General features: G+C 33.4%; 1 protein-coding gene across 3 annotated transcripts in view; it reads left to right on the plus strand.

The window, feature by feature from the left end:
• Positions 1-16,043, plus strand: part of LOC110102592 (CHD3-type chromatin-remodeling factor PICKLE) — a 97,784-nt gene that overhangs the window by 74,052 nt on the left and 7,689 nt on the right. For 2 of the 3 annotated variants that reach the window (XM_020830978.2, XM_020830980.2), the window contains 4 exons: positions 1,082-1,209; positions 12,082-12,238; positions 12,315-12,470; positions 14,567-14,693. In XM_020830978.2, the coding sequence (XP_020686637.1) occupies positions 1,082-1,209; positions 12,082-12,238; positions 12,315-12,470; positions 14,567-14,693 (568 nt within the window). The remainder of the gene's footprint in view (positions 1-1,081; positions 1,210-12,081; positions 12,239-12,314; positions 12,471-14,566; positions 14,694-16,043) is intronic. The other variant, XM_020830979.2, reaches the window with a different exon arrangement.

The following is a 16,043-nucleotide window of genomic DNA, read 5'->3' on the forward strand; positions in this document are numbered from 1 at the left end:
GTCTTTAGTTGTCCGAACTCGCCTTCCAATACTTCCACCTTCTTTCCGACCATCTTATCTTCCGCGAGAAACCGGAAATCCCCCTTTGAATCCCTCCAAAAACCCGTTGAAATTCCTGATTTTCAGCCGCCACAAGTCCCACGACGATGCTCTGATACCAATTTGATAGGAAATACTTGAAATCAAGTAATTCCCAGCCAAAACTGAAGCAGAACCAGGGAAAAACTGCTGTCTCCAGCAGTGGACAGCAGCTTTACACAGGAAAACAGTGAGGGAACGCGAGAAAACTGAGATCCAACGCAAGCAAAGACTAGTATTTTATTAGTAGACGAATAAAATTGCAAAGATACAATTTGTTCTTCAATTCGAGAGGAAGAACGTACTCTCCAAAGTCTCCGGCGAAGCCAAGAGACCAAAACAAAACCTAGATCTCAAAGAGAAAACTGAAATTCAAGATAACCCTAATTTCCCCCCATCTCCCTAATTAAAACAAAAGGAAAGATACAAATTACATAAACACCCTCCTCATTCAAAAATTCCATCTAACGAAACGCTCAAAATCCTCCTAGCCCGCTCTTCTTCCGCCGTTTTTGCGAACAGGTTCCGCCCGGCTTTGGACCGCCGGGCGTAGAACCGGACCGGTCCAGGCGTAAAAAAAAACCTTCATGTATCAAAATATTTAGTAAATAAACCATGCCTTATCAATTTTTTTAGAATTAGCGCTCTATTAAAACTGCAATGCTTGATAATGTTGCTAGCATTGTTGTTCTAATGTCTACTCTGTGGGTTATTGTGCACGTTCATTCTTACAGTCTCCGCCAAAGAAGGCCAAATATTTCCGGACATGTCAAACATGGAGAATGTCTCATTTTTCTTTTATACTATTAAATACGAAATAAATGTAAAATTCTCTTACCAGCTTTTTTTGACGACAGTCTGAGATTTACATTAGACCGCCTACTCTACCTGATAATGATAGTTGTTTGTTCTTTAAAGTTAGATTTGTTTTCACTTTTATGTTGCATTATTTGAGCTGTATCACAGACCAATGTTTATGGTGTTTTCTTTTATCAAATTACAGTTGAGCTTTCTCTCAGAAAATCCTGGGACTCCCCTTTTTGCAGAAGGCATACAGTCATGGTTTCCTGGTTTGAAAGGAAGAATATGGAGGGAAGAACATGATAGTTTGTTGTTGAAAGCTATCCTAAAGTATGTGCTCATAATCTTTGATAATTTCTGATTGACAAGAAAATATAGACTCACACTCTTCGTCAAATATACAGCAACCAATATGGTCAAAATGTTCAATTATTTATAGCCATGTTTATATATAAACTTCTTCTGTGTATCATTCAATTATTCTACTGAGGAGCAAATAGAAATTTGTTCGGTAAAATTTAGTTGGGGTATGCAATTAGTACCCTGCAGTTGATAGAATGAACTATGCAATTATTATGTTGCTCTTTTTGAAGAGACATCTTTCTTATGAAAATATTTTTATAATTTTTTTTTGGAATGTTCATGCCCGATAGCTTACAGCTATACACTTGAATAGAGCATATGATCACTAGGTGATTTCATCCTCATTTCTATCACTTGAAAATTTTATGTTACTATTGGACATTGCCTTTTTCATCTCATTTTTTACTTTTTTTGTAAGGAAGTTTGACACATCATATAAACCATGTGGACGCTTCTTAAATAACTGTTTGGCACATTATTAATGCGCTTCAGATACTTATTACACTCACTATGGCACTTCAACTATGAGAGTTACTCTCCTACTTGATTAGATGGCTTATGACAACTGTAAATATACTTTTACTCCTATTAAATTATCATATCTTACGTAGAAGCATATTATAATTGGGAAATAGAAAGAGGGCTTGGAGTAATGGTTATGTTATCTTTTATGATCTAGATGTCTTGTAATTTGAAGGATAATGATGTTTTCTTAAACCGTTTTTAGACCTCAAATTGGTGGGAGCTCCATTCATTGGGCTGTAAATTTCTATAATTATGAGTGTGAAATGTTCTTTTCTTCCTATTGCACGTGCCTTTATCTTTTAAAATTATTGTCTCAAAGCCTTTTTGTGTCATGTCTACATTCTTTTCTCCATGTCTGTGCTCATGTGCTCGAGTCGTCTAGTTATTCATGCATCAAGCCACCAAAAATTTTTCTAGTGTCTGTCACCCTTAAAAATATAAACCTGAAACTTTCACATACTTTATGCAGCCCCTTGTTACCATTTTCTTACATTTTGCTTGGCCATGCACCATGAAGTATGAACACTCTTAGAAAGTTGTCTGTCACCATTAAAAATATAAACCTGAAACTTTCTCATACTTTATGCTGCCCCTTGTTACCATTTTTTTTTACATTTTGCTTGGCCATGCACCATTAAGTATGAACACGCTTTGAAGGTTGTCTAACTGTCATTTTGTGTCCTTTGTCATCTATTCCACAACATAGTTCAAGACTTGCGCCATTTGATGTGCCTTATTCCCTATTTCTCAAATATGAAAAAAAATCTTTTTAATTTTTTAGCATCTTTTGGTCATGGCATGGGAGTGGTTTGTCACAAGCTCGACTTAATTCAGCTGCTATTATTTGTAAAATTTCCACTCCATTCTATTTTAGACTTACGTGCTATATCATGGTCGCAGCACAAAATGTAAAATTCATTTTATAGTTGTCTTTGTGCTGATCTCTTGAATTAATTTTCTTGTGGAAGACATAAGAAAATCGTGGTTATCCAAGCACTTGCTAATTCTGCTAGCATTTCCTTTTTTTTGTCATTTTACTTTCTAGTTTGACTTTTTTTCGTTTCCTTGAGTAACATTCCAAGCATAAGTTATTTTGTTCTTAAGGAACTGTAAGACGCTAAGACATGTCATTGTTATTAGAGATATAGTGACTTTGATTAATTTGTGTTAAGAGTGATATTGAAGGAAAAGTATTATTTCAAAAAATTATTAAACTAAATTTTTGAAGTTAGGATTTTATTTATATGAGTAAAGCGATCTATTGTAAAGTATACGATTGGTTTTTTTCTATTTGAAGTGAAATTAAGTTAGCTTTGAACAGATGAATAATGATATATATTTAGGACAAGATGATGTGATGTATCCATTGAGATTTTTTAGAATTTTTTGTAGTATGATTAGCTAATCTTTTGCTGAGATGTAAAAGATGCATGCAATGGAAAATGAATTAGCTAATCTTTTGGAGAAGAAGAATTTTGTTGCCCCTATTTAAAAATGAAAGAAATATTTAGATTTGTTGTGCTTATTAGGAAAGTTAATTTATATGTAATAATGAATTATAGATGAGTTACTTGACAAAGTCTTAGAAAAATCACATTTCTATCGGGGAATAAATTTTGTTTTATGCCCATATGATTTATCATGTATGCAATTTTTGTTCTTAGGTAGCTCATGGAATGGTATAAATAGAATAGAAAAATACTCATCATACATTTTTTATTGATCTTGCAAACGCATATATTATAGTACCTTGAGAATTTATTTGTTGGCAATTATGTTGAAAATATGTATTATAGGTATGTTGAAGCTATTAAAGATATTCTTATTGAAGTAGAGCCTTGTACTAGAAGTGATTGTGGAGCAACATAAGGGTTTTCAATTTCAAAAAACTAAATACTTCATGCCAAATGACTTGGCATAATAAATTTTCAACAATAATTTTTATTAATGGTGTAAAATAATTTAGAGTGTAATCATACCAGCATGAGTGCTGATGGTCAAAACAAGTTGAGTTTTACTTTTGGTTTCTTCCCTTGTGTCTTTTCATCTTCCCTCTCTCCTTGCTCTTCATTAACTTATCCTTTCATCTCCACCTTATCCTTTGGGCTGTTTTCTAGTTCTATGGAGCCTTGGCTGATTTCGATTTTGAGCTTTAGTTGTTGAAATTTTAGTGGTGCAAGCTCATTATTATCATGTGGAGGAGTAGTTCATTATAAGCTAATGTTTAGCTCTAAATTCATTATGAGGTGCAAGCTATTAGGTGAGTGGAACTTGTCTCTTCCTCTTCTTCTTTACCTCTTGAGCTGCTGCCTTTTTCCTTCAATTGATTGCTGGATTGCCGTGGCCTTTATTCCCTTTTAAATGCTGCACCGTGGCTTTCCCTTGAGAACTGCTATGACGTTTGGGGTTTCTCTGTGCTGATTGTCGTGGCCTTTATTCCCTTTTAAATGCTGCCTTGGTATACCGTGGCTTTTTCTTGATATTGGCTCTATCGTTTGGAATTCTCTGTTCATGATTACCGTGGCTTTTATTACTCCAGCTGCTGTTGTCTTTTTCTGTGCTGGAATCCGAAATGCTGTCCTGTTTCCTGTGCTGGATTTTAATGGCTGTTATTGGGCTGTTTAGTTCCCCTCTATTTCCTATATATATGAGATGTTTGGGTTGTTTTAAGTGTGTGTGATAATGTGATTTTTGGGACAAAACCTGAGTGGTTTTTTGGCTTTGGAAATCCTGCGGGCTCTTTCTAAGCTTCTTTCTCATCCCCTCCGGAAATCCTGCGGGCTCTTTCCAATCTTCGTCTCGACTCCTAATCTCTTTCTTCTATCCGCAAGTTTACACTCCACCTGTATCCTTCTTCTAATGGATGAAAGCAACTTCAGGTGTTTTGTTTGAGTCGTTTGTTTGAGTTGTTTGTAAGAGTCAAAAGTTTGTAAGTCTTTATATGATATAAAAGTTTGTTTTGTCTAATTTGTCTAGTTTTTGTGAGTTCTTGTAATCTTTTATTCTCTAGAAAGAGTTTCTTTTTTGTGATAAAAAATTTGGGTCTCTCTCCCAAATTTTTGATTACATCAAGTGCACTGGATCTCATTAGAAATGATTAGTTTGTTAGCAAAATGAGCTCTGTTGCTGGCGGGAGTGGATTAGGTGAAGGTTCAAAAGAGCCATCTGTCCACGCTGTGTCTGTGTCATATATTTTTTAAAAATTATTATATTAAAAAATTATTATGCCGTGTCCACGCCACACCCGTTTCCTATATTTTTAAAAATTCTTGTGTCTCGTGTCATGTCATGTCTGTGTCGCCATGTCCGTGTCGGTGCATCATAGCTTGGAGTAGAAGTTAGAACAATAAAAAAAATTTTGAGAGTGTTAGATATCATTCTTTAAAATTGCACAATATGAGGCCTACATCAGCGCAATTCCAGTAAAAAATGCCTCGAGGCTTACACCTCAATCTATTTTTAATGAGGATTGCACCTCAGCTTGGCTGAGGCCCGCCTCACCCTACTGTTGTGAGTCATACGCCTCACATGGTTTTTATATATACTTTTATTAAAACTTGCCTAAATCCTAAACTAAAGCTCTGAATCGCATGTACGAGATGCGTCCAAGCCTACCCGGAATAGCATACGTTGTTTCCCCAGTTATTTGCCTGCACACACACGTCGATCAATCTGAAGCTAGAGCTCGATGTATGGTTTGCCTCCAGTCAGAGCCAACGCGACACGCTGAAGTTGCAACCCCCTTCGATCTGACTACACATTCTCCGTCCAACTGCGTCACTCCCGCAAGTAGCCACTCACGCCTCCGTTCACGCACGTGAACTCCTGCTTGACTGAATCCTCGTCCAACGGCCACACCCCACGCATGTGAACACAATCATCCACTCTTCCCGGGATTTGACCGAACTCCTGATCGCAATGTTCGTGCCAGTCGCCTTCACCCAGCAAGTTGCTTACTTCCAGCTACAGAGAAATCACATCAATTTACTTGTTTGCTCGTTGTACGTGAACTACCGCAGATTATCTAGACCTATTATTTAATACAAGACAATACATTGCCTTGTTATCAATTGCTTTAATCTAAGATAGTAAAATCAATTGCCTGCCCTTGCCTTATGCATACACGACCGCTCCAATCAATAATATCAGTTTAAGCAACTAAATAAATGGCTATGTAATTAAATAAAACTTTTTATTTCAGACAATTGTAAAGCAACAGGTACCCACTCAAGACCCGCGCCATTGATCTTTAATCTGGGCGGAATATATTTTAAATTCAAAGACCCACGCTGTTGATCTTTGATCCAGGCGGTGGAATTTTAAAATTGAAGGCCCTATGTCGTTGATTTTTTATCTGGGTAGGATGATTCCTAATTTGAATATCCCACACCATCGTATCTTTGATACGGAAGGGTAGAAACCACGGCACAACCTCCCCTTGCGGGGAGAGGACGTCGGGAGGCTGCTGGATTCTCTTTTGGAGCTTTTGGAATGTAAGAAGTATAATTTGAGTGATTTTATTAATTACTTAAAATTTAAACTAATTAAATAATCAATTTTTTAACTAAGAATTAAAATATCACTTAATTAATTATTTAATTTAAATCAAATCCATTTAATTAAATAATTCATTAATCAACTTTAGTACAATTTTGAAACTTGATTAATTGAGTAAATTTAAAATTAATTAAAAATTAATCACTCAATTTAAAATAAATTTAAATCTATCATTTAATTAATTAATCAAATTTAAAATAATTTGAAATTTTAATTATTTGAGTAAAATTAAACTTAATTAAATAATTAATCATTCAATCCAAAATAAATTAAATCTAATTATTTAATTAATTGAGTAAATTTAAAATTAATTAAACAATTAATCATTCAATTTAAAGTAAATTTAAATTTAATTAATTAATCAATCTTTAAAAAAAAATTAAAATTTAATTAATAGAGAAACTTAAAATTAATTAAACAAGTAATCATTCAATTTAAAATAAAGTTAAATCTAATTACTTAATTAATTAATCAATTCAATCGATAACCCATTTAATGATTTAACCAATTTGAAACTCATTTAACTAATTAATATTACTTAGTTAATAATAAAATGAAACAAAAAATGCAATTAAAAGAAAAAAAGAACTTTTACACTAATCAAAACTAAAACAAACTCACATCAACTAAACCAAACTCTTAAAAATTAAAGCTCTCAAACCCAAAACCTAAAACACAAATAAACTCTCAAACAAAGCTCTTGAAACTCTCTAATTCTCCAAGTAAGCTCTTGCAGGTGCAAAGCTCCAAATATCTGAAAACAAGAAATAAAACTAATTAGTATTATTAACAAAACTGCAGTGCAAGAAAGAAAGAAAACAAGTACTTTAAACAAAACTGTAATACGAGAAAGAACAAACAAGCATTGTAACAAAAGCTACAGTGCTAAACTGAAAGTAAAAACACTGCTATAACGAAAAAAAGAAATATTTAAACCAAAAACATTGTTGTAGCGATAGTAAAGAAATGCAAACTAAAGTACCTAATGTTTAATCTACCCTAAACAATAAACAAGCTCCTTCCAAAGGGAACCAGTAAGTCCCAAAAAATTAACAGGCAACGTAAGGGAAGTCGTAAGACCTTTCCGAAAAAAAAAAATGATAATTTCTAAGGGAAGCAGTAAGCCTTGCATTGAACAAAACTCACAGGCCACCTCACTTATAGGGTTAGGTTGTAAGACTCACCAATAGGTCACTTCTAAATGCAAAAATCATAAGACCTACCTAAATAACCAAGCAACTTCCAATGTAAGTCTTAAGACTTATTCTTTGGAGAACTTTTAAAAGAAGTATCAAACCCTCAACCAAAACAAATTAGGTCGCCTCGCTTATAGGGCTAGGTTGTAAGACCCACCTAACATGCAACTTCTAAATGAAGTTGTAAGGCCCACCTCAAAACTAAATCTATAGGCATCTTTCAAGGGAAGCTGTAAGATCTGCTATTCGAGAGATTTCTAAGAGAAGTATTAAACTCTCGATCAAACAAATAGGCAACTCTTAAATAGTGTAGTAAGTCCCATCCAAAACTAAAACTACAGGCAACTTGTGAGCAAAGCTGTAAGACCTGTCAAAAATTTAAATTAAAATTAATGGGACACCTTATTTATAAAACTATATTTTAAGACCCACCTAACAGGCAACTCTTAAATAAGAGTAGTAAGGCCTATCTTGAAGTTAAAATTAATGGGCTACTTTTAAATGAAAGCAGTAAGGCGCACTTTTTTAAAACAATCAGGCTACTTCCAAGCGAAGCAGTAAGATCTGCTTTTAACCAAGCTATTAGATAAACTACTAAGCAAAGTATGTAACTCTAAAGATCAAATAATCAAGTAACTTTTAAAGGGAAGCAGTAAGACCTACCTTTTTTAAACAAACGTCCTAATAGAAACAGTAAGACCTACTCCTTAAACAAACTAAACGGGTACTTTTAATAGAAGTAGTAAGACCCACTTCTTAAACAAACAACCGGGCTACTTCCAACGGAAGCCATAAGACCTAAACCAATTCTAATAATCGAGTAACTTCTAAATGAAGTCATAAATCTCAAACTAAATTAACTTTTGGATATTCTAATATATGTAAATCTCAAACCACTATAAAACTATAACCCACACCTCAATCTACTCGGAATCTTTGAGAGTGGGCAACCCATAGCTGCTAATCGGATTACTTAGACACTACGATCAACAATCACTAGTGTTGGTAGGCTGAAATTTATAGTATTCCCAGGACGACGAAACCATGTGATCTTGATCGTGTTTGCCTTCATCCCCCATAAATGAGACTAAAATGCCTAAAATTATTTATCCTTAATCGAGAGTTCTCTCTTACGCAATAAGAGGGGTAATTGACTATGAGGGCTTGCGCTCATAGGAATTAAAGATTCATATTTAACTAAACTCTGATACTATCCTAAAAAAAAATCTGGTTAAATATAATCTTCCTTAAAGAGAATGGAATCCTAAGACTACAAAGTTGTATTCATGCCGAAGTGCCATTTTTTTGAGCAAACACAATTTACCATAATAAAAGCTTTAGTTTATTTAGTTTACACTATTTAATGATGCTCATGTACCATGTGCGGGTAATTCTGTCTTTCTTAGTCATTTCCTAATGTCTGCATGTGTATAATAGAAACATAACAGAAGAGTGAGTGTTGTCCGTCTCTCGAGCATATCCGTCTCCTGTGTTTCGTCATACAGGTTCGTCTCCTGCATGCATCTACCTTTCACTTGGACGTCTCATGCTATCATGTCTCGTTCAGTTGTATTGTATATTTTTGTCCTTGCGCCCATTTTCTCGCTCATTCTTAAAACACTTCAGCTTCCAACTTGTGAACACAATGGCAATTATTTATTAACATATGTTTTATTCTAATTAGAGCATTCAAAGTGTCAACTCTCTTATAGATAAAATATTTCATATTCTTTATGCAAGAAGGGGCAAGAATTAAAAAAAAAATGTTAGTACTCATTTATCACTAGGCTTTAAGCCAGACAATCTTGATGAATATTTTGTCTTTTTCTATGATATTATTATTATTATTATTATTATTATTATTATTATTATTATTATTTTTCTAGCAATTCTTTGTAATTGCCTTGTTGTACTCCTATTATTATCTAGTTATTATATTCTGCTTTCTAAAAAAGGAGAGCAAAAGAGTTGAAGACTTCTTTTCATTACAATTTAAGTTTTAAGGATGCTCATCATGCAATTCAAATGAGTTTACTTTGGACCAGGCTTTCCCAAAAATTGACGAAGGCAAAGGCATGAATTGTCTTTATTTTTCATGGTATTATTTTATTAGTTTCGAACATCATGTTTTGTCCTTTAGCTTATTCTATTTTAGTCCTAATGATAAGTGGAACTATCATCATTCTTTTGATTTTAAGCACTTGAAAAAATTCATAATTATCAGAAATGACAACCCATTACAAAGATTCCGATAGCTCTTGTTTTCATACATTAAAATAATGCTGATTTCATCAACTTAATCAAGTGTCTTAGAATCAATTTGTTTTTAGAGGAAGCTTTCAAGGTTTTGTTTTTGTACTTGTTTGATTTTTGTTTGTCTATATTATAATGCCACATAATGTTAAATGTCAAATGCTTTACCTAAGTAGAGAAATTCATAATGCCCAATCCTCTGTACATGATTGGCAAAGTTCACATGAACAAAAGAAACGTTTATTTGTCAAAAAAATAAAATAAGATAATGGAAGATCTCCCATAGGGTCCAGTCTCTTCAATTGATAAAATAGCTTTGACAACATGAAAAGAAATTTTCCAAAGCCTGCAAAGCCTCAATAAGCCATGCAAAAAATTTAAAAGACTGCCCATTTCACAAGCTTGGGGTTGAATGGGATAGGGATGGTTGGTTACATAGTTATTGACTATCTTCTTCGCCAAAGCCCAAAAGATGGCCATATTGGGTACTTTCTCATATGATCATGCTTGATGTCTTCTTTTTTTTCCAAACCCTAGTTCAACTAACATCAACAATACAAATTAAACAAGACTTCCTAATGGTTCAAGAGGTTTATAATTGAATCAACAATTCAACCTCATAACGTCTCAACTTTAATTATGTGATTCATATTTTGATAATGGGTTAAAGAATTAAAAAATTATCATGAGGGTTTGTGTAATCTCTACTAAAGCACCTCAATGTAAATCAAGCAAGAAATTGAAGAGTCCATGCTTTGATGATTGAATTAGTTTTTACGTGTAATAACTAGAGGGGTCTTCACTTAATATCATGCTCCCAAATCTCAATTATAAAGACAAATACTTTGAGCTATGTACCAAGGATGGGTTCATCATCAGAATATCATAATTGTAGGGGCTCATTGCTAAAATCAAGCACCCGATCACAAAAACAAACACTTCGGACTTTGTACCCTATAATGGACGCAACTCTTAAAATCACAATTAGATGGCATACCAATATCAATTTATTCTAGTTTTCAAAGATAAATCTACTTAAGACAATCAAAGTATCTTACTCCTATAATAAGTATAATTGGCAATTATAATCAAGAGGGATGCTCACCCTAAAATTACTCTCTTAAATTTCAAGAATATATATTTAAGGTTCTATTATCAATGGGCACAATCATTATAATTAAAATTGATGGAAATTTTCATATAATTCTAGTGCTTTATATAGATTAAAAAATAAAAGAAAAAATATATAAAAGCCAAAATGCTCAAGCAATAACTGATCACTTCATGCCCAGAGCAATAACTCATGCATCCTTTATAGCAATTTTCCATGGATGATCAATCATGGTTTAATCAAAGCTCATAAAAAGCCAATGTCATATCTACTGTAATCATAAGCCCCTGATCAAGTGTTAGCTTGCTAAATAAAGCATCATTACATTATGGTGATGACCTAAGATCGAATTTCCCCAGTGGCTATGTCTATTAGTTGAGTTATAAAGCTCACTCGATGGAGCATTAGCCGTATGTTAGCTAAGGCCATCCTTAAAATTGGCCCCTCTAGCAAGCTTTTACTGTAAGTTTATGAGATATCTTTTGATGATACAACTAATGGTTGTCGACAAGAATTATCAAGTCAGGTTTAGTTAGTTATTTTAGCTAACTAGGTAATCTATGACAACTTGGGATAGTTGAACCATGAGATATTGATCATGTTTGTCTTCATTCTAGACCTTTCTTTTTGAGCCTATAGAAGTATATCTTCCATTTTGTAACCTAAATTGTTGCTACTAAAGAAAAACATCATGGAGCCACATAATTGGAAGTTCTATATAATGATTGAGAGAGTGCTTGATAGGGGCTTGCAACTTTGTCAAACCTTGAATTTGATTGTAATATCATCTCAAGAGGGAGCCTCTTATCTAATATCAAATATGCCTTCTAAAAGGTCATCTCTTAATCACTCAAATAGTAGCAAAGTTGGGTGGGGATTTTTCAAACCCAAAAATTATTATTTACCACTTTTGCAAACATACATTTTTTAAATTCTCATGTCTAGCTAGTGCAAAGACATGATATTTGAATTCTATGTTATGGAATACTTATGGTATATGCCATCGCCATTGTGGATTGGCACTCATGTTTTGCTGCTTCTACTTGTGCCCAGCAATGGTAACTTTATGGATTCCTAATATTTATGTAAAGTGGTTTGTGCATTAGATTATGTTTCTTGTTTGTTCCTAGATTGCAGTTATGTTTACATTCCTTGATGAATTTGTATTTTTCATATGTCATGTCTGTTGAATTTCAGGCATGGCTACGCTAGATGGCAATATATTGTTGAGGATAAAGATTTTGGGCTTGCGGAGATTGTTCGTCAAGAGTTGAACCTTCCTGTGATTAATGGACCTTTTACTGGTGCGGGTAACCAAGTAATTGACAGTTCAAAGACAGGAAACTCGGTAAATGTATGTGGTACAAATGTTGAACTGGCTATATTGTTGCTCGCTACATAATTTTTTTGATTCACCTATTGTTATGCAGGGTTCTTCAGAAGCTCCCAAGGCAAACCAATCAAATCTGGATTATTCTATGCTTTATCAATTTAGGGAAGTACAAAGAAGGATTGTGGACTTCATACGAAAAAGATATCATCTTTTGGATAAGGCTATAAATGCAGAGCTACTGAGAGAAAAAAATGTACGTTCTAAGTTGAGCTTCCACGAATTCTTCATCTGATTTAATACTGAAAGTTTATTAGGATGGCTTTCATTTTATTAAGTTTTGAACTTGTTTGTTTATGTTGTGTTGTGGTACATTGAGGTATTCTAGCTAATAATTTATACATATGTGAAATTCTCCCTAAGTAATTACCCCACAATATCCTGCGATTGTAGATAGCTTCCATAAGTTGTGACTTATCTCCTGTGTCCCATCACCATTTTCTTTTTAATGGAAAACATTTAATTATTGAGTGATCATTAGATCACCAATTCACCACTGACATGGTATATAGTTGTCTTTGCCTTCCCATTTCTTGTGTTGTATTTTCATTCTCTTTTTAATGGAAAATAGTTAATTCTGGAGAGATTTTATCACTGCTGACACGGAATATTTTGGTTTTGAAGTGATCTATAATTTTCAATATCAGGCAGAATATTTTACTAGATTGTTATTTTATGTTTCATGGTTAATGTGAATCAACATAAATCCTGGAAGAAGCATATACTTTTGGAGCCTGCAGAAATAAAAGTATCCTACTTTTATTGTTAATGAAGTTTTTATATCTGACCTTTGAGTCTGTGTTTGCTGTTATTGGGAAAGTAGTAAAATGTTAAGATGGAAATTGAAATGAGGGAATGCTGCTAAGAAATGTAATATTGCATTGAAAAAGAGTTACATTACCAATCACGTGCGGTAGCTACAATCAATTCAATGCCTTGGAAACTATTCAACTAGTGCAAAAACTGTGGCTGGCTATTGATGGCAGAGTTAGTACAATTTCTGAAGAAGATTAATGGTATAAATGGAGTGATCAAAGGTGTGAGTGTTCTGAAAAATTTTGTCAGGAACTTTGTTCTTGTATGGCCACTTATCTAATTTTTCCCTTTTCTGTGCTTGTGTGCTTTTTTTTTGTTTTGTTCTGCCCTATTTTATTTTCATTCTGTGTGGCAGTAGAAGGGTTTTCTAGAAAGGGGGATGGAATAAGTTGTCCGATATTGGTTGGTGCTATAGTGGTAAGTGGAAATTGAAAAGGAAAATGCAGCTTACGTGTTTCAATTTCAAAAATAAATGTGTTGTCGGTCCGCTTGAAGCTCTTACTTAAGCTTAAGTCTCATCCTGGCTTATCATAAATGTTATAATGTTATAATGTTATAATGTCATGCTTTTGTGTCAGAACGGAATGCTTGTTGAGCAACATTTATATCCTAAGAATACATGTTGAGAAAATATTGATTGGTATCTATTTGGCCTTAATGGAACCATATCTGGTATAATTTACAATGAAAATGTTATATGTTTATATTCAAAGCTTAGGCTTCATTCGGTACAACTTTTCTCTTTATTTATTATTTGAAAAGAAGCTTTAATTAATTTGTGAAATGTGTTTGCGAAATTCCAATTATATCTGTGCACCTTTTCTATAACATTATTAATGAGCAATATTACTGATTTATAGAGTAGCTCGTAATTCTGTAAAGAGTGTGATGCTTTGTTTCATGCAGTACAACTAGAACAGGCATCAACACAACCATACCAAACCAAGACTTTTGACTGGAACATTATTGTAGGAATGTTGTCAAGAAAAGCCACTCATTTATGAAGATTAAAATTAATATTTTCTTAAATAACAATAGCATCGTATTGAAAAGTAATAGTTATCTATCTTAGAATATTTTTATAGTATCCATGATATATCAAATTTTAAAAGCATTGAAAGAAAATGGCTTTGTTATAATTATTTGTAGAAAAGTTAGTTGCTATTTCCATCTTATTTATCCTTATTTCTGTTAACAATGTTTCGTTCTTATGGAATCTTAGACCACTCCTTGAGAAATGCCTGTGCCTTGGTTACTTCAAGTATTAGTAGAGTTTATTGATTATCTTGTAACTTTTAAATTTATTTCCTTCACTATATATTCATATATTCTTTCACATATTCTCAAGATTAACAGACAGTTTGTGTAATATTCTTTTGGCAGCTGTTCATATTATTTTTTCTTGTTTTCAGTATTATTGCGCATCGCCATAGTAACTGGAGTTGCATCTTACTGTTGCATTGGAATTTTTTCTAGGGTGGAGCTAAATTTTCTGAGACTACTCATGATTCTGATATTGACCCTAAGGCTACTGAAATTCTCAGCTCAGAACCTGCGGAGCCAAGCACTTTATCTAAAGAATTGCCTATTATGGAACCCATTGGTATTAATGTTATTTAATGCTTCTATCATGTGGTTTTAGATACTGTTAAATGCTGACACTTATGTTTCCATCATTATCTGCCACTGTCCGATTCCTGCAATTCTAGAAGACAACAACATCAAGTTCTTACCTCACTACGTGGGGTCGGCTACTACAATTCTAGAAGGTTTGGATTAAAAAAAAATTGTCCACATGAAACACAAAAGATGACAAAATTGAGCCTATTCATGCATAAAATTAAATGTAAAAATTATTCGACTCTATTCTTATATTAAAAAAGTTTAGAATCATTTTTCTAGAAAATATATTGAATTTTTAGATAAGAAAATACTCAAAGATTTTACCCTCTAATAGGACTTTATGATTTGGTTTGAGGTTTACAATAGATGCAAGCCCTTTAGTTAATTAACTCTTCGTCAATCATGAGAGAGAACTTTCCGCCAATTGTTTGTTGCATATAATTTCGTAATTATGGCATGATCATGGAGTTGTTCTCATCCCATGTGTTAGATTTGAGATCTTTTAGGTCAATTACCTTCCCTCTCCCTTCTAGAAATATTTCATGATTTTTGATCATTTGAGATAATTATTTTCATTCAAAATGTTTTGCAAGGTTAATATTTTGAAGCTTTCCAATTCGATGAAAATTGGGTATATTTAGTTGGGGTTCCTAGACTACACGACTGATTTTGAAGAGGAAACAAAGATAAGAAGTCTGAATTTCAACAAAGGTTTATAAAAGAGCCTTTGGAAGATCCCAAATGTTGGATCTATGACAAAAATTGTTGGGAACTAAATGATCTAAGACAAAAATATTATCTTCTAGAGAGAACTTTTAATGAAGACTAGTCGTTAGGCACTTAATGTTTAGCTAATAACACTAGTTTCTAGTTTTAGGACAGAGAAAGATTTGTTACCTTTGGCTTCAAGCGGATGATAGGGGAATAATGGCGAACCTAATCAAAATCCTATGATTTTATCATCACAGGTTCTTATAACCCCTAGTCTACTTAGTCAGTGGAGATAGTCAACCCAACATAACCAAACGATCCTTGTTAGTAACCATAGATTGCATCATCCAATGGAGGTGAATGTGATGTGAAACTACTGGAGTTACCTTGGAAATTAAAAGAAACAATTGAATAAAGCCTTGCTCACGACAATTTATTACTTGAATATAAAAGAGAATTAAGAATTTAAAGAAATCAACTTGCTTAGGCCAAAGAAGTGCTTTTGATGCTAACCGTACAATTCAATCAAAATTCTTGATAAATAACAAATATTACATGCTCGTAACAAAATCCATCTTTTAACAAAGAGAGGTTCACCTTGAGTACCGCCTCACTCATG

Source organism: Dendrobium catenatum, unplaced genomic scaffold (genome assembly GCF_001605985.2).
Source record: "Dendrobium catenatum unplaced genomic scaffold, ASM160598v2 fragScaff_scaffold_637, whole genome shotgun sequence".
Classification (NCBI taxonomy): Eukaryota; Viridiplantae; Streptophyta; class Magnoliopsida; order Asparagales; family Orchidaceae; genus Dendrobium; species Dendrobium catenatum.